The sequence below is a fragment of the Oryctolagus cuniculus genome, chromosome 11 (assembly GCF_051225735.1).
Source record: "Oryctolagus cuniculus isolate XC-2025 breed Fujian yellow rabbit chromosome 11, ASM5122573v1, whole genome shotgun sequence".
Classification (NCBI taxonomy): Eukaryota; Metazoa; Chordata; class Mammalia; order Lagomorpha; family Leporidae; genus Oryctolagus; species Oryctolagus cuniculus.
In genome coordinates, this window is record NC_142877.1 from 14,302,733 (window position 1) to 14,321,279 (window position 18,547).

At 57.1% G+C, this 18,547-nt stretch overlaps 1 protein-coding gene across 5 annotated transcripts in view; it reads right to left on the reverse strand.

Moving 5' to 3' along the window:
• The window catches only part of PABPC1L (poly(A) binding protein cytoplasmic 1 like), a 25,601-nt gene extending 7,920 nt beyond the window's left edge, over positions 1-17,681 (reverse strand). Inside the window, exons 1-10 of one of the 5 annotated variants that reach the window (XM_089307936.1) lie at positions 17,100-17,681; positions 16,725-16,935; positions 14,676-14,869; positions 10,686-10,801; positions 8,166-8,305; positions 7,900-7,994; positions 5,417-5,554; positions 3,413-3,508; positions 1,165-1,431; positions 352-442 (exon numbers count right to left, since the gene is read on the reverse strand). In XM_089307936.1, coding sequence (XP_089164062.1) covers positions 352-442; positions 1,165-1,431; positions 3,413-3,508; positions 5,417-5,554; positions 7,900-7,994; positions 8,166-8,305; positions 10,686-10,801; positions 14,676-14,869; positions 16,725-16,917 — 1,330 coding nt within the window. In that variant the 5' untranslated portion in view covers positions 16,918-16,935; positions 17,100-17,681. The other 4 variants (XM_089307935.1, XM_089307937.1, XM_089307938.1 and 1 more) reach the window with 4 other exon arrangements.
• Between the last annotated feature and the right edge of the window lie 866 nt (positions 17,682-18,547).

Consider the following 18,547-nt stretch of genomic DNA (forward strand, 5'->3'; position numbering starts at 1 on the left):
TAACCCCAAGATGTGTGCCCAGCCCGATCGCCCACTCCAGTGAGTGAACTTGACTCTCATTGGGAAGGGCTGTTCATCAACAACACAGCCAGGAGCCTCTCTTTCTCAGCTGTGCAAGAAGTTTCAGAGCCGTCAAACAAAAGTCTTTGGGGGAGAACTTGATAATGGCCACGCAGCACACCTTTCGCAGGCTTGCCGCTGTGCCTGGTGCTTTATGCACACCTCGCTCAGGCCCACGTGCTGGAGAGGAAACTGGGGCCCACAGAGGCGAAGTGACCCACCCTGGGAAGTGGCAGAACCAGGCTTAACCCCCCGGCCCACACCCCCAGGCGGAGGGGGCTGAGCACTCACACGAAGGTTGTGGAGGCTGGGCCGACCACCTGGGGGCAGGCTGGATGGGTGCCATGGCGGCAGAGCCAGCGTACGCCGCCTGCGCTGGAGGCTGCAGGGGAGAACGGGACCTAGGATGAAGGGCTGTGCAGCTGGGAGGTGAGAAACGGCGTCATCAGGGGAGGAGACGGGGCAGGAGCCTCTCCTCCCATCTCAGGATGGCCACTGGCCCTGACCCCTACAGGACAAGCTCTCTGATGGGGCCCTTCCCTCCTTAGCAGAGCTAGCCCACATGCCTGGGGAAACAGTGACAGTCTTGCTCCAACTCACGCCAGCCTAAGCCACTGCTAATAGGAGAGGGCCCGTTCCCCATCTGATAGCCTGTGGTGGCTTATATCTTTCCACTTCCGGTACGTCCCACAAGGGTCTAACACAAACCATGGTGCCAAGAACATTAACATGCGTGGACAATGGTACCAAAAATGGTACCAAAAACCCCACTATCTGAGCCGGGGAAAAGTCATACACTCTGTGCCCATGTCAGAGAGTCCTAACAGCTGTTGGCACTTTAGGGTGGGCTAATGGGTAAAGAAATGTAGGCTTCCTTGGCTCAATGCAGCAATTCCCAAACTTATTTGGCCACAGGGTCTTTGTCAGCACAGCACCGACAAATGTGGGAAAGGCTGCTAGACAGCAAACCTCTCGCCCCCTTTTACAGATGGGGAAACTAAGGCAAGTGCCAGAAACAACCTGCCTGGTGCGTTTTCAGCCTGTGATTGCTGCTCTACCTGGCCGTCAGGGAGGGGGTGGCCGGGGCCATGAGCAGGCCATCACCTGGGGCACAGCGGGCAGGAAGTAGCGCGAGGGCTGCTGAAAGGAGCCCAGGAAGGGGCTGCCCAGGGCCCGCACGGTGGAGAGGCGCTGCATGTACTGGTTGGTCAGGATGGCCTTCCGCTCCTCCTTGCGCTGCGCCAGCGCCACATACAGCGGCTTGGTGCCCACGATGCGCCCGTTCATCTCCGTCACGGCCTTTGTCGCCTCCTCTGGAGAGGAAAAACACACAAAGCCAAACCCCTTGCTGTGGCCACCCTCTGTCATCACCTAAAAGCAAGACAAGACAAGGGTTGCTGGGGGCGGGGAAGGAGGCGCCCTGGGGCTGCGCTCCCCTCCTCCCCCAGGGCCAGCGTGCCGGGGACCCCGCGCTTGCTGAGGCCTACTGCATGCCAGATCCACACACACATACACTATGAAAGGAAACCAAGAGCCCCCCACCCAGCACACCGTCGGCTCAGCCTCGGCACCGTGCAAGGCTCTGAGCCAAGTTCTTTAGGTTGGGAAGAGCTTTTTAGCCTTTTCCTTAAAACAACCTTGATTACTGGGCACTAACTGCAGACTTAGAGGAGGCTTCCAAAGACGGTACAAAGCGTGGTCTCTCTGTGTCCCAGCCTCCCCTGCTGGCGGTGAACGTGACGCGTGGATCAAGGCTACCATATCATCTTAGCTCCTTTAACCACGGTGCTATTAACGGAACTCTACGCTTTATTTGCATTGCGCCTTTCTTTCCACCAATAGTGGATCAGATCCACTCTGCATTGAAGGTTCTAGACTTTGCCAAGGATCGAGACCTCGGTAAGGATTAGGGCTATTTTTAAACTTTTCCGATTCAGGGATGTCCCCACAGCACTCTGCTACCCACAGACCCCTCAGGGAGGCTGGGGGTTGGTTGAACTTGGGTGGGAAAAAGTGACACTTGTATTTTCCATTAGCATTTCCTCCTGTTAGGAATATGGGCAACAAAAATATATCATATGCTCCCATTTTACAGGTAGGTAAACACAGCATGGGGTGTGAGGCTGTCACTTACCTTGCATCCTACAGCAAGGTGACAGCAGGGTTGGGATTTAGATCTCGGTTGGATGGAGGTTAAGACACCAGCTTTCAGGCCCTGGCCTACACCAAGCACCCATGCACCTGCTGGGCACCAGGCACCAGCCACTTCCTGTCCTTACTCAAGTGTAGAGATCTTAATTTGCATGTCCCCTGGCTTCCTGTCCTGTTTTTCAAAAGGTCCTTGCCCAAAAACCATTAGAGCCTGCCCCACACCCCGACCCCGGGAACACTGGGCTTCCTGCAGAATGTTTTGCATACAGCAAAAGAGCTTCCAGATCACTTCCTAAGACCTCAACCATCACATCCTGCACGGGGGCCTCAGCCCCTCACCCACACCAATCTCTCCCACAGTGTCCTCACTCCCGCCTGTGGCTGTCTACTGTCTCAGAGCCCTGGCGGAGGAGGCTGGCTGCCACCACTTCTTCCAGGAAGTCCACCCTCCTGGTTCCTCAAGTTCTGCCCCCAGTACTGCCCCCAACTTTGAGTTACTGATGCTTCTGACTTGCTCTCTAGACTATGAGACACCAGAGGCACGGAGCACAGCTCGCTAGGCTTCCCATAGAACTTCGAAACACAGTGAATGGATGGGCACTGGGTCATCTTAATCACCCGGGGAGCCCTGCGTTAGAAACATGCCCAGGCCCCTCCCCCACAGATGCACCCTGAACTTTGATAGTTAAGAACCGTCCGGCAAGCTCAATGCCCTCATCCACACAAGGCTCTGCGACACCTGCTGGGGGCCAGCTGTCACATCTCGGTGCCTAACAGGGTTGGTGCTCAACACGTAGGGAAGAAGGACCGACAAACAATGCAGCCCAACCCTCTTGTTTTCCAGCTGGGAAAACAGACCCAGAAGGGTTATGTTCCTGGCAAAGAGCAGACAACCAAAGTCAACAGAAATACTGAGACATGCATTTCTGGAATCTGGCATACAGCAGGCACTCAGTAACCAAGGTTAAAGTGAGCCCCAGGAAGTCCAGATGGACGCCTGGGACCACAGGTCCACCCTCCTCCCCTCCAGCCCAGCCCAGATTGCAGATGGACTGCAAGCGCCCACAGGGCCAGACCGGGCCCTGAAAGGGAGTCCCAGCAGTAGCTCCCTGGGAGCCGCTGGAGACGAAGTTGGGGGGCACAGGTGGTGGCGAGAGGACGAGAAGGCAGGCTACCCCCTGGAGGTGCCCGTGGCCCTCACCTTTGCACTGGTGATCACTCCGTAGGGAGAGAACTCTTTCCTCAGTTTCTCATCATCGATAGAGTCATCCAGGTTCTTCACATACAGGTTCACGCCCTGGAAGGAGGGGATGTCACTACATTGCCTCTTGCCTCCTCCACGCCCCAGACTGCCTTGGGGAGGTCAGGGGCCCAACAAGGGCGCAGGGGGCACTGGAAACACTGCCAGTCCAGCCTCCTGTAGCACCCACATGCCCCAACCGCTCTGCACACCTGCTCACCACCCCGGAGTCTCCTGGTGGCTCTCAGCCACCTGAGCGGGTCCCAGCCTCTGCCCAGCCTCCCCGTAGTTCATGGCTCATAGATGGAACTACAGCAGACTGAAGCACAGAACTCGGCGAGAACCCGACACAGCGTAGCAGCCGGCAGAGCCACTCACAGGCCGGGATGTGGACCAGGCCCGGGGTGTAAGATGAGCAGCCATGGCGCTGCCTGCCTGCTGTGGAGCCCGGCGTCTTACCCTGCTCAGGGCCAGGTGCTTCTCTAAGCGCTTTTACGCATTTTAATTTTTAATCCTTACAACAAGCCTAGGAGAAGGTCACTCTTAGCCCTATTTCGCAAATGACTCCACTTGAAGCACAAACAGGTCCAGTCGATTGTCCCAGGCCATCCAGGCCTCAAAGGGCAGACGGGACCGAGGGGTCCAGCTGAGATGGGGGCCAGTGCTCCTCTCCCAGCAAAGGGCGCTTCACAACCATGCCTTTCTCGTCTCAGCCCTCCCAAGCACACACGAGTGGGAGCGACAACAGAACTGGGACTGCACGGCTGTACCACTTGCCAGCTTGCTCTCAGGTTGCAGGGTGAGACTTTTGCTTCCGTGCTTCCAGAAACCCTAGAAAATGTCTGTGCACAACAGAGCCTGTGTGTGTGTGTGTGTGTACCCCAGTGCTTCCCAGCCTCAGCACCAGTGCTGAGCAAATTCTAAATGAGAAAAAAAAAAAAAAAACATGATTTGGGGGCTCTTTGGGGGGCCAGGGGAGACTGCTTGTGCAATGTAGGGTATTTGCCAACTGAGGCCAGGAGCACCCTAGCCCCAACATGTGACAACAGAAAATTCTACACGTGGCCAAATGTCCCCCAGCCCTTCATTGAAAACCCGAGTATGTGTGTGTGTGTGTGTGTGTGCACGTATACACATATCATATAGGGTACACACACCTATCAATAGGGGATCTAGAACTCTTACTAAAAACTTTAGATAGGGGGCCAGTGCTGTGGTGTAGTGGGTAAAGCAGCTGCCTGCAGTGCCAGCATCCCATATGGGTGCCAGCTACTCCATTTCTGATCCAGCTCCCTGCTAATGCATCTGGGAAAGCAGCAGGAGATGGTCCAAGTATTTGAGCCCCTGTACCCATGTGGGAGACCCAGAAGAAGCTCCAAGCTCCAGGCTTTGGCCTAGCCCAGCTCTGACCTTTGCAGCCATTTGGGGAGTGAACAGGCAGATGGAAGATTTCTCTCTCTCTCTCTCTCTGCTTCTCTGTAACTTTGCCTTTCAAATAAATAAATCTTTAAAAAAAATTTTAGATGGGGTTCCCATCCCAAAAAAGATTAAGTGGCACCACACTATCATACTAATTAAGTTCACTAACTCAATTTGAATGGCCACACCACATTCCAACATTTGGATGTAACGGATGTGGCCTAACTATTCTCAGCCCACAGCAGGGTTTCCTCTAGGGGCATTGAGAACGTGTGGGATGTGTGACCGTCCGTGACTAGGGGATGCAGCTGGTACTGAGTGGACAGGGACTAGGGATGCTAACTTGTCCCAACCATAGGATTATTCCAACCACAAGGTCAACAACAACCCCCCCCCCCCACCGCCTTGGCTGGGCACTTGGGTTGCATCCAGTTTCCCCACCGGCACAGGCCAGGCAGTGGAGACCACCCAGTGCTCATCTGACTCCCACCCTGAGCCAGGCACAGGCGCTTTCAGGGGGGCCCCGCCCCCAAGGCCTGGCCTCACCTGGTAGCGGTGCAGCCGGTCCTGCTTCACCTGCTCGAACTTGCGCTTCAGCTCATTCTGCCGCTCCGCCCGCTTCTGGGCGCGGCCCACGTACAGCAGCCGCCCGCTCACCTCCTTCCCGTTCATGTGGTCCACAGCCTGGGGGGCAGCAGGGCAGCACGTTGGAAACCACCCAGGTGTGCTCCAGCTGCCGCCCTGGCCTCCAGCCCCATCTTCTGGGCCGGGGAGGCCCCCTGCACATCAGGCAGCTTTGCAGGCTGCGAATACCTGCCGCCAGAGAAAGGCCTCCACTGAAACCCTGACCATTTCAGAGGAAGTTCTGAATGCAGAGAAAAGATTTGAGGGCTTGATCTTAAAAATGAAACTGGGGGCTGGCGCGGTGGGACTCTGGCATCCCATATGGGCACCAGTTTGAGTCCCGGCTGCTCCACTTCTGATCCAGCTCTCTGCTGTGGGCTGGGAAAGCAGCAGAAGATGGCCCAAGTCCTTGGGCCCCTGCACTCATGTGGGAGACCTGGAAGAAGCTCCTGACTCCTGGCTTTGGATCAGTGCAGCTCTGGCCATTGTAGCCATTTGGGGAGTGAACCAGCGGATGGAAGACCTCTCTCTCTCTGTCTCTGTCTCTCCCTCTCAACTCTCTCTCTCAAATAAATAAATAAATCTTAAAAAAAAAAAAAAAGTGTTCTAAGTAACGTAACACCACGAATTTAGAGTTTAAAAGAGAAAAACAGGGCCGGCGCCGCGGCTCACTAGGCTAATCCTCTGCCTTGCGGCGCCGGCACACTGGGTTCTAGTCCCGGTCGGGGCGCCGGATTCTGTCCCGGTTGCCCCTCTTCCAGGCCAGCTCTCTGCTGTGGCCAGGGAGTGCAGTGGAGGATGGCCCAGGTGCTTGGGCCCTGCACCCCATGGGAGACCAGGAGAAGCACCTGGCTCCTGGCTCCTGCCATCGGATCAGCGCGGTGCGCCGGCCGCAGCGCGCCAGCCGCGGCGGCCATTGGAGGGTGAACCAACGGCAAAGGAAGACCTTTCTCTCTGTCTCTCTCTCTCACTGTCCACTCTGCCTGTCAAAAAAAAAAAAAAAAAAAAAAAAAAAAAAGAGAAAAACAAAATTGAAACTCACCAAGTTTTGTATATTCACAGCTTAAACATTCCCCACTTAAAATGCACATTACTAAGTGAAAGCAGCCAACCTGAGAAGGCTACACACTGCAGGACTCCAACTGCGACAGTCTGGGACGGGCATAACTACAGGATGGTCCAAAGCTCAGAGGTAGGGGCGGGGAGGACGTGCAGGCAGAGCACCGAGGCTTCGGAGGGCAATGCCAAAGCAGTGCCTACATTCGTCCAAACCTATAGAACAGGCGACACCAGGTGCGAGCCCAGGAGTGATTGACACACTGTGTGACAATGACCTGTCCATGTAAGTTCACCCACTGGCACAAGCACGCCCCTCGGGGAGGGGCCATGGTAATGACAGCGGGGAGGCTGGGCACACGTGGGGGCAGGTGGGAAACTGTGCCTTGGGGCCAGTGCTATGGCGTAGTGGATAAAGCTACCGCCTGCAGTGCCACAGAGGTGCTGGTTCAAGTCCTGGCTACTCTACTTCCAATCCAGCTCTCTGCTGTGGCCTGAGAAAGCAGCAGAAGATGGCCCAAGTCCTTGGGCTCCTGTACCCGTGTGGGAGACCTGGAAGAAACTCCTGGCTCCTGGCTTAGGATCAGCGCAGCTCCGGCCGTTGTCGCCATTGGGGAGTGAACCAGCAGATGGAAGATCTCTCTCTCTCTCTCTCTCTCTCTCTCTCTCTCTCTCTCTCTCTGCCTCTCCTCCTCTCTCTGTATAACTCTGACTTTCAAATAAATATATAAATCTTTTAAAAAAGAAACTGTGCCTTCCACCTAGTGTTGCTTTGGACCACAACTGCTAGAGAAATGTTATTATTTTGTAATCTATTAAGGCATAGAGGCTTCTATGTGTACGTCCACGTGAACCAAGCAGCAAGCATAATTCTTTCAAAATGGCCCAGCAGCATAATCCGCACGCTTCACTTCACGTTGGAATTCCCAGAACAGGAGAATCCAAGCTGGCAACCGCGAGGGATCCGCTCGTGACCAGCACTGCTGTCTTGACTGGCCTCGGCCTGCCGGACCCCAAGGCGGACGCACAGAACCCTGCGTCTCCTGCGACTTCTCTCCGATCCCCTCCGCGTGGGTTTGTCATTGACTTTATCCACACAACGCAGCAGAAGTCAGAGCCGCGAGCATGCTGACTCAGCACTTGCGATCCGACACCGTGTTAATGAGAAGTGGGCAGGGGACAAGCTCTGGCCTCTGCACCACAAGCCCGCACCAGGGACTCTCCACCCGCATCGGCCCAGGCCGGAGAGGGACTTTCCTCCCCCTCTGCGGGCAGCCGGAGCCCCCTACTCCTGATCGCCTCCTTCCTGGGCCTGGATCCCTGGAACAGAGCCACGGGGAGGCTCCTACCTTCTGCGCTTCCTCGTGCTTCTCAAAGTTGACGAAGCCAAAGCCCCGGGAGTGGCCGCTGCTGTCCCTCATCACCTTCACACTCAGCATCTTTCCTGAGAAGCACCAAGCTGGCTCAAGGGAGAGGCTGGGTAGCCCCACGGAGTGGGGGGGCCTCCCCTTGCACAAGCCCTCAGGAAGCCCCGGGAGGGCCCCTCCTCCCTGCCAGACCTGGGAGCAGAAGAGGAGACAGAGTGGGCCCCTCCTCCCTCGGGGAACACACCCACCAAACTGGGAGAAGAGGTCCTGCAGGCACCGCTCATCCACGTCCGCCCGGAGGTTCTTCACGTAGATGTTGGTGAACTCCAGGGCCCGTGCCCCCAGCTCCGCCTCCCGCTCCCGGCGGGACTTGAAGTGGCCGACGAAGCTGCGGACGCAACAGCAGGTTAGGCAGCTGCCAGCCACCAGCCACCCCGGCCCACCCCTGACCCACCCAGCAACCCTAGACCCCTTGGGCCACCGGGGCCCTTTCACCAGCTTCCACGCCCCTCGTGAGGAGGCCCGGCAGCCACCCAATGTCCACTACCTCCAACAGCCAAGATGCCTTGTTCCAAGCTTGTCCCCAGCAAGAGTGGGGACAAGACTTCATTCCTGGGACAAACCCATGCAGAACTAAGACTGTCCACCAGGCAGCTGAGCGTGCAGGCAGAAAGTCAGAGAGACAAGGGCTCTGCCGTAGCTGGTGTGACCTGTGGGGCCCTGGGCACATTACTCAACCTCCCTGAGCCTCTGTGTTGCTTCTTCTTCTTTTTTCTTTTTTTAAATTTATTTGACAGCGTTAGACAGTGAGAGAGACAGGAGAAAGGTCTTCCTTCTGCTGGTTCACCCCCAAATGGCCGCCACAGCCAGAGCTACGCTGATCTGAAGCCAGGAGCCAGGTGCTTCCTCCTGGTCTCCCACGCGGGTGCAGGGCCCAAGCACTTGGGCCATCCTCCACTGCACTCCCGGGCCACAGCAGAGACCTGGACTGGAAGAGGGGCAACCGGGACAGAATCCGGCGCCCATATGGGATGCCGGCACCACAGGCAGAGGATTAACCAAGTGAGCCACGGCGCTGGCCCCCAATGTTGATTCCTCTAATAGGGGATCAAACTCAGGTCACAGGACTTACTCCTTTGGCAAGCCTAGGGTGCACTGGAAAAGCAGAAGTGATCCAACACAGTCACTACCAGTGTCACTAAGGGGGTGTAGAGTCACAGCAATATTTATTTTAAAAATTACTTTCTGGGGCCAGCATTGTGGCACAGTGGGTAAAGCCGCTGCCTGCAGTGCTGGCATCCCAAATGGGTGCCTGTTCATATCCTGGCCACTCCACTTCCAATCTAGCTCTCTGCTGTGGCCTGGGAAAGCAGAAGACAGCCCAAGTCCTTGGGGCCCTGCACTTGCGTGGAAGACCCAGAGGAAGCTCCTGGCTCCTGGCTTCAGACTGGCACAGCTCCAGCCAATTGCAGCCAACTGGGGAGTGAACCAGTGGATGGAAGCCCTCTCTCGCCCTCGTGCGCGCTCTCTCTCTCTCGCTCGCTCTCTCTCTCTCTCTGCCTCTCCTCCTCTGTGTAACTCTTTCAAATAAATAAATAAATCTTAAAACACACACAAACACACACACACACACACTTTCCCGGGGCTGGCAGAGTGACGTAAAGCTGCCATCCGCAGTGCCGGCATCCCATTTGGGCGCCGGTTCAAGTCACAGCTGCTGCACTTCCGATCCAGCTCTCTGCTATGCCCTGGGAAAGCTGTAGAAGATGGCCCAAATCCCTGGGCTCCTGCACCTGCGTGGGAGATCTGGAAGAAGCTCCTGGCTCCTGACTTCGGATCAGCTCAGCTTTGGCTGTTGCAGCCATTTGGGGAGTGAACCAGCAGATGGAAGACCTCTCTCTCTCTCTGTGTGTCTCTGCCTCTCTGTAATTCTGCCTTTCAAATAAATAAATAAATCTTAAAAAAAAACTTTCCAAATCCATGAAAACACATCCAGGAAAGTGTCCCTGATTAAGCCCAAGCCAAGCCTAAGAAATTCTGATGGCACCCACAGCACATTCAGCTCCATCAGGTCGTAGCAGGCATCCGGAACTGAAGACAGCTGAGCGGCAAGGCCAATCCTGAGTGAAGTGCCACTAGCCAAGGGCACCGCGATCTGGTCAGACAGGTGGACAGGACGCTGCTGAGACACCCTGGACAAGCTGACTCTCTGCACCTCTCCCAGCTCCAAGCCACCTTCACCCCACAGCACTGACCACGCGGCTGGAGATGGGCCGAATCAAAGCTCGGGATGGGAACCACCAGGAGCAGACTCTCCCAGAGAGATCAGCATCTGCACCTCAATGTTCCCATCTGTGAAGTGGGGATGATATGGAACCTAACCATATGAAGATGGTAGGCTAAGCAAATGCCTATTTTTCTTTCTGCTTCCAAATCCCACAAAACAGAGGGGGGATAAAGGGCTCAAGAAAAAAAGTAACAGCCATACCGAGAAAACAAGAACAGCTAAAAATCATTTGGTCCAGTTATAATTTGGCCTTAGCTGTTCCCTCTACAATCTCAAAGCCATCACTGCTTTTTCTACCCAGAACGCTCCTCCAACAGCTCCATGGTCACACGGGAGAGTTCCCGAGAGATGAGGCGCCGAGGCCGTGGCCACACCTGGAGGAGGAAGGGCTGCCCGGTGCCCAGGGCCCGCCAGACGGGGAGGGGTGGTGCAGCGCCTCCCCCCGCCCCGCGGCCCTGACCGTCCCGGGCTGCCCACTCACACTTTGCGGTCGTTGAGCAGCATCCCGTTCATGGTGCGGATGGCCTGCTGCGCAGCCTCGTGGGTCTCAAAGTGCACGAAGCCGAAGCCCCGGGAGCCGTGCTCGTCGCACACCACCTGGCCGCAGGGAGAAGGGCAGGGAGGTGGCCGGGAGAGGGTCCAGACAGGAAAGAGTGGTAGAGGCGACAATGCAGGAGACAACCCGACATCACACAGCACCCTGTTTTAGACATGAGCTCAATCCGTTTGCGCAATGCAGATTAAGTGGGACTGGGGGTGGGGTGGGAGTGTCCACTTAATGGACACAGTTTTCACCTATGCCACAGACCAGCAGAGTGGCAGAGGAGAGAAAGAGAGAGCGAGATCTTCCATCTGCTGGATCACTCCCCCAGATGGCCACCGTGGCCGGGGCTGGGACAGGCCAAAGCCAGGAGCCAGGGACTCTATCTGGGTCTCCCATGTGATAGCTGGGATCCAACTACTTGAGCCTTTACCTGCTGCCTCCTGGGTGAGCATTAGCCGGAAGGTGGACTCAAACCCAGGCACTCGGATATGGGACGAGGCTGTCCCCAGCGGCGTCTCAACCACTGTGCTAAATGCCCGCCCCCAACACAGGGGAAAACTTAAAACAGACACAGGAGCCCATTCATGACTGCTTTAGGGGACCAGGACTGAAAGGGATGGCACCTGCTTTCTCACTTTCTTCCCTGCCACCTTGGTTAAACACTACCAATTACTTCACAACAAACTGTCTGTTCTTTGCAAGGCACAAACATCCTATTCCTACGACCCTCCCAACTCGAGTTACAAGGACACAGCTTGAGGACAGGACAAGCCTTTCTGGTTCACAGGGTTGCCATCCCTCGTGTCGAACTTGCACTAAGACCCCAACCCTCATTTCAAGCGACCATGGCTCCGCCCCAACTCAGCCAAGTGGCATTTTCTGCCCAGATGAGCACCCCAGCCTCCCAAGCTCACCCCAACCACTGGGGCGCTCTTTCTCAAAGTCTGACCAACTCCTTTCATTTAACCTCTAGTGGCTTCTACCACTCACAACTCAGCATTCGGAGCCTTTCAGGGGGCCCTGCACAGCAAACCCTGCTGCCGCCCTCAAACCCTGCACACAGCATCTCCACTCAGATGTAACTACATTAACTGGGTCCCCGAGTACCTGCGAAGGGCATGCATGCCTATATCTGCCAGTGGAACTCTTCCAGGAAATTCTTAACCTCTGAGCCACTGAGGGAAAATGGGAAGAAATGACTTGTCCAAGGTCCACCGGCAAGTAGAAGCAATCTGTTAGTTACCACTTATCACTTAGGAGCTTAACAGTGTGCCAGCAGCCTTTTCTGGGCTGTATCTCTTGTTGTTACACATACAACCCTAGGAGGTAAGCTCTAGGCCTGGAGAGAGACAGCGACTGGCCCAAAGTCACACAGCCAGGAAGTGAAAGAGGCAGGATTTGAACCCAGGCTGTTTGGCCCGGAAGTCCAAGGTCTGACCAGCTGCGGGTGCTGCTAAGTGGCTGGGCGGGGCTTGGCGCAACCTGGGCTGACTCGAGTCTAGTGTTCTTCCGATTGTGCTACAGAAGCGTCTGCCGAGCCCCTGGCTCTCTCCTTCTGGGTCCCTGGCTCTGGGTCACTCTGCCTCCCCCCTCAGAGCCCAACTGCTGGCTCTTCCCACAAGCATCACCACCTCCAAGCAGCCCGAGAGCTCCGGGATGCCTTGTTTCCGACCAGGCCCATACGGGGTCTCGCTGGGCCTGCAGAGACTCGCCTGAGACATGCAGACCCCCGTCCTCAACCCCCAGTGGCCAAGAGGAGACTCGCAGCCTGGAGAAGGGATCGAGAGTTAACTGCTCCCGGGGAAGTCAGCTTCTTCTGAGCCGCCTCAGGCCCTGGCTCTCAAAGGCCTTTTCCCAGCTTCCCTTCCCTCCCAACCATGAGCCCCGGGCCGGGCTGCCCCGCTGGGCCTCCAGGCCTCTCTCAGCCACAGCCTTCTTCCTGCTGCTCCTGTTCCCAAGGATCATCACTTTCCCACCCTTCAAGTTCAAGACCAGATCTGCTAACTGCACACACACACACACACACACACACCCCACTGTGTTCCCCTTTGTGTTTTCTGAGGCTGAGCCTGCCTCCAGGCCAGGAGCCAAGGAACCCTAGCCTGCCTCAGCCCTCTCTCCCCTGTGAGCTCCTTAAGTCTAAAGATGATGAATTAAAAAGAAAAAAAAAATTCTGGCCCTGCCATGAGCCTGCCACCCCCTTGTAACACACCACTGTGGACAAGGGACCCCAAGCTGCTCTGAGACCCTCCGTTGTCAAATGCAACTTGGGGATTCTCCTATTGATGCCTTAAGGGACTCAGGTGGAGAACTCTATTTGGTTGGGTAACGTAGAAAACAGCACCCTTTAAGTAGCGTTTGATACACCTGCTGTTATTACAAGAACTTATCTCAAACTTAAGACTCTTTCCTCCACTGATGGTCCGAGGCAGGAAAGCGCCGTCTCCATCATGGAGGACCCTTAGCTCCTTACTGCGCCTCCTCGAGCCTCGGTCTTTCCCTCCAAGCACTGGGCCAGCCCCTCATTCACAGGGAGCTGTGTGGCCCGGATGAGAACTTGAGGGCTGCCCGGCACAGAGCAGCACAGAGCCCTGACCCAGCGGCCACCATGACTCCTCCCATTCTCCCCAGACGGCGGCTGCTGCAAAGGCTGCAGGGTAACTGACCTGCTACCCTCCCCAAATCCAGGGTCGGTGCCCCACAGTCTGAGCCCTCTGGACAGGACACACTGACCCTGGCCCTCAACCTCCCCGTGCGCCCAGAGACGTGAGCAGAGCCTTCTCCAATGGTAACAGCTCACTTGTTCAACACCCTTATGCTAGGGACCACCATTCAATGGTGACTACACACAAGATCCCTCCTTTCCTGGAACTTACATCCTAGTATAAAGCAATCTTGAACAATACAGGGGCCAGCCCTGTGGCGTAGCGGGTAAAGCCACCGCCTGCACTGCTGGCATCCCATATGGGTACCAGTTCTAGCCCCCGCTGCTCCACTTCTGATCCAGCTCTCTGCTGTGGCCTGGGAAAGCAGAAGATGGCTCAAGTCCTTGGGCCCCTGCACCCATTGGGAGACCCAGAAGAAGCTGCTGGCTCCTGGCTTTGGATTGGTCCAGCTCCGGCCGTTGTGGCCATTTGGGGAGTGAACCAGCAGATGGAAGATCTCTGACTCTCTATAACTCTCCCTTTAAAATAAATAAATCTTTAAAAAAAAAAAAAAAGCGTCTGGGAAAGAAGATGGACTAAGTTGATTGGACCCACATGGGAGACCTGGAAGAAGTTCCTGGACCCTGGCTTCAGATCAGCCCAGATCCAGAAATTGCAGCCATCTGAGGAGTGAACTAGTGGATGGAATGGATGGAAGATCTCTTTCTCTCTAACTCCGCCTTTCAATAAAAAAAAAAAAAAGTTTAAAAACAAAACAAAGACAGCCCTATAATGCCTACTTCCCTGTCACTCAGAACATGGCTGGTCTTGCTTTGGCCAATGGAACGCAGAGGAAGCAGTGCTGGGCCGGGTCTGTGAGCATCCACTCTGCTCCCTGAGATGCAGCCAGTGCCCGGAGAACGGCCTGGGCCAGCCAGCCGGAGGACGACAGGCCACAGAGGAAAGCAGAGACGTTCCGGTCGCCGGCTGGCTAGGCTCTCCTGGGCCCTGGGAGCTCTCCACAGGCACAGAAGAGAGCCCAGGGAAGAGCAGAACTGCCCGGGTGCTCTGTGCTGGCCAAGGGGCTCTTGTTGACAGCTCCCAAGTGTAGGGGTGGTTACACAGCGGGAGTGGACAGCTACCCAGGGACGCTCGGAAGGTTCTAGCGAGATACAAGCGAGAGAGAGGACAGCTGCCCGAGCACTCGGAGGGCCCGGTGGCCTGCAAAGTGCAGCGCAGCTGGGCATCGGGGTCCCCCACCCGCCCCGAGAGCCACGCCCACCTTGCAAGAGAGGATGTTCCCGAAGGTGGAGAAGGTGTCATACAGAGCCTTGTTGTCGATGGAGTCCTCCAGGTTCTTGATGAAGACGTTGCCCACGCCTGACTTGCGCAGCCCCGGGTCTCGCTGGGACCACATGATGCGGATGGGCTGGCCCTTGATCACCTCGAAGTTCATGGTGTCCAGGGCGCGCTCCGCTGCACCAGGGGATGAGAGAGCGGTGCAAGTTTAGGGGATTTCCTCACCCTGAATGCTCAAGGGGCCTCACGGAGAGCCAGAACAAAAGAGGTCATTGTCAGAATTGCACCTGAGAGAGGCCTGAAGGCTCAGGAGGGATAACCTGAGACCGATGTGTGTGATGCTCCTCCCACCTTCCAGTTAGGGTATCACCCCACACCTCACGGTAGCCCCATTGTACAGATGGGAAAATTGAGGCTCAAAATGGTGAAAGGTTGGGGCAAAACAGTGAAAGGTTGGGGCCGGCGTGATAAACAGGTTGAAGCCTCTCCCTGCCATGCTGGCATCCCATATGAGCACCTGTTTGTGTCCTGGCTGCTCCACTCTAATCCAGCCCCCTGCTAATGCACCTGGGGAATGTCCCAGGCTCCTGGCTTGCATCTGGTCCAGCCCTGGCCATTGCAGCCATTTGGGGCATGAACCAGCGAATGGAAGGTCTTTCTGTCTCTCCCTATCTCTCTGTAACTCTGCTTTTCAAATAAACCAATCTTAAGAAAAGTGAAAGGTCAGTGGCAGAGCCAGGTGCACGCTGGGCAGACCAGAGCGTAAAGGGGACTGCCCCCCATGAGGTGGCAGCAGGCAGACACACTGAAGCCCGGAGGTGCCGAACAGCCGGGTGAGATTCCACGCCGAGCAGTCTGGCTGGGAGGGAAGCGCCCGTCACCTGAGCCTCAGCTATAAAGTGGGGATGATGATGATACCACCGGCGTCCCCACACCTACCTCCGGCTCGTTGGGCAAACTCAAAACTCAGTAAAGTCCACAAGGTGCCTTGCTTGTACGCGGCACCTGCCTGGTGCCCACCCTCCTGCCACTGCCTCAGTCCAGCCCTCCCCCAGCTAACATGCTGCGCCGTGTCCCCTGCTGAGTTCCAGGGCACAGAGCAGGGCTGTGGGGAGCAGCGTGCAGCCTGTGTCTGGGAGCCTGGGTTCCCCTCTCGCCTGAGCAGCCACAGCCACAGCCAAAGCCCCCCTCCCCCACCCCCATGAAGTCGCAAGAAGGGCAGGGCCTGGGGAAAGACGGGGCGGGGAGGGGGGGGCGCCCGGGAATCCAGCTGGGCCTCACACACAGGGGACCTTCCCCTCCCACCCAGAACACCTGGGGCAAGGGCTCCCTCGCTTGAACTTGGCTGGGACAGACCGTCTTGGGTGGTTTCCGACCAGGGCAGCCACGGGTATTCCTCTTAGGTGGTCACGTAAGCGTCCCCAGCTTCCCCCCGGCTTTGGGAGGATAAGCCGTAGGCCCATTTCACGGGTGAAGAGCTGCACGGCTAACATCCCGAATCCGGGGCTTTTCATCTTTACTGTCTCTACTCTTCTCAGAAACGCCCAGACACGCGCGTGTGCCAAGCCCATCCCTCACGCGACCACTCTGAGCCAGCCCGCGCCTTGGACACTGGGGGCGCAGCTTTGCGGCCGCAGACCTCACACCTGCCGGGCTCACCAGCTGCGCCCGGAGCCTCTTCCCCAGGTGCTGGGAATCTCTCAGCCTCACGCTGCTCTAGAAAGCACGGAAGACCCTCCCCTGCCCCCTTCCAGAAGGCAACTGAGGCCCAGAGGGGCTGAGCAACTGGCTCAAAGTCACACAGCTGCTGGGTTTCTGTCCGTGGTCTGCCTGACCCCAAAGCCCTTTGCTGTTTTCTCTCGGCCTTAATCTGCCCCCTTGGTAAAGTGGAGCAAAATACCAGCAAACCACACGGTAACGGCCAGTTCCTGCCTCGGGGCTCCAACGCCCTGGATCTCTCTGGGCCTGTTTCCCTGGCTGCAAGTGGCCGGTGGCCGCGCTGGAGGCCCCCCCCGCCCCCGGGCGGGCTCACCGTCGGCCGGCTGCTGGAAGTTGATGTAGGCATAGCCCAGCGAGCGCCGGGTGGCCACGTCGCGGCACACGCGGATGGACAGGATGGGGCCGGCGGGCGAGAAGGTGTCGTAGAGCATGGCCTCAGTCACATCGGGGTGCAGGTCGCCCACGTAGAGCGAGGCGAGTGGGTAACCCGAGCCGCCGGCGTTCATGGTGGGCAGGGGCCGGGGCTGCGGGGACAACGAGGAGCGGATCCAGCGGGCGGCCCCGCGCTCTCCGGGGCGGGAGCCTGGCAAGCGGCGGCGCGGACGCCGGTCCCTCCGCTCGCGAGCGCCCGCCCGCGCCTTCCCTTTACCGCCCGGGGCCTGCGCAGCAACCGCGGCGCGCGGCTCACCTGGGCGCCCTCAGCGATCAGAAGCCGCAGGTGGGACAACCGCGACCCCACCGCCGGCAGCCCGGCTCGGCGCTCCCCGCGGCTGCTCTCATCTCCGCAGGGACCGTTCCGCCAAGGCCCCGTCGTCCGTCTCTACAAAGGCGGACAGCGTCTCTTGCCAAGGATTGCACAGGACCTCACAGACACGCTGCCCCCCGGGAGTCGTCCTCAGCACCGCCTGACCCAGTCCCACCCGTGCGCTCGGAGGACCGACCCGGCCTTGCTGAGGGCTCCGCGGGAGAACGGGAGGCCACGAAGGGCCGCCACGACACTGGCTCTTGCACTGTCGGGACCGCATCCACCTTATTGTGGACTAAGCCATTCCACCTGGGCCACCGAGCGACCCGGGTCCCAGCCGGTGTGGAACAGCAGAGCAAGGCAAAGCGGGTAGCCTCCGACGGAGCAACGAGGCTCAGAGCACACAGCCTCAATTGGTTTGGGACGCAGGCCACTTTATAACAATTCCAAGCCCTTGCTTCCCATGGAAACTGGCTTCCCTGCCCCAACAGAGCCGGTAGGCTCCTGCTGACCTTTGCCTGGGTGTGCCTTTGACGGGAAGACTTGGTCTGGCTCTCCAGCCTCATAAGGGCAAGGACGCACCAACTAGTTTTAGAAATGAGCTTTGAACACCCCTCGAGGCCCTGCCTGGGAAGCTGGTTGACTCCTGACTACCCCTCTTCCAATCCAGCCAAGCAGAAGGGGATGGCCTAAATGCTTAGGTCCCTGCCACCCATGAGGGAGATCCGGAAGAAGCTCTGGCCTGGCCCCGCCCTGGCTGATGCAGCCACTTGGGGATTGAACAAGCAAATGGAAACTCACTCTGTATCCCCCTAACTTTCAAATACATGTCTTAAAAAATCCCCTCTATGTTGATTTCTCTCCTTGGGGGAGGGGAGCGGCTGTTTTCAGAGGGGGGGCAAGTCCCATGGGGAAACCACTGCCGGCTACCAACAGCGCAGGTCCATGCATGGACATGGCCAAGGCTGATGGAATCACAAGGCTTGGCTGTAGCTGACTGTTCTGTCTCGAAAAGGGAAAGGACAGGAGTTCGGCCTGGCTGGTTAGCCAGCAGCTGGGATACCTGCTATAGGAGTGCCTAAGTTTGGGTCCCAGTTCCATTTCCCATTCCAACTTCCTGTTAATGTGCACCCTGGAGCCAGTAGGTGAGGGTCCCTGCCACTCACATGGGAGATTCGGATTGTGTTCCAGGCTCTTAGCTTCTACCTGGCCTAGCCCTGGCTGTTCCAGGTAGTTAGGGAGTCAACAAGTGGACAGGAGAACTCTCCACCTCAGATACGATTATAAAATAATTAACTTCCCACACTGAATCTTACGAGCCATAAAAGGTGACCGAACACCTGATGGTTTGTTGTGGAAGGAGAGAAAGCATCAAGCAATGGGCTGAAAGA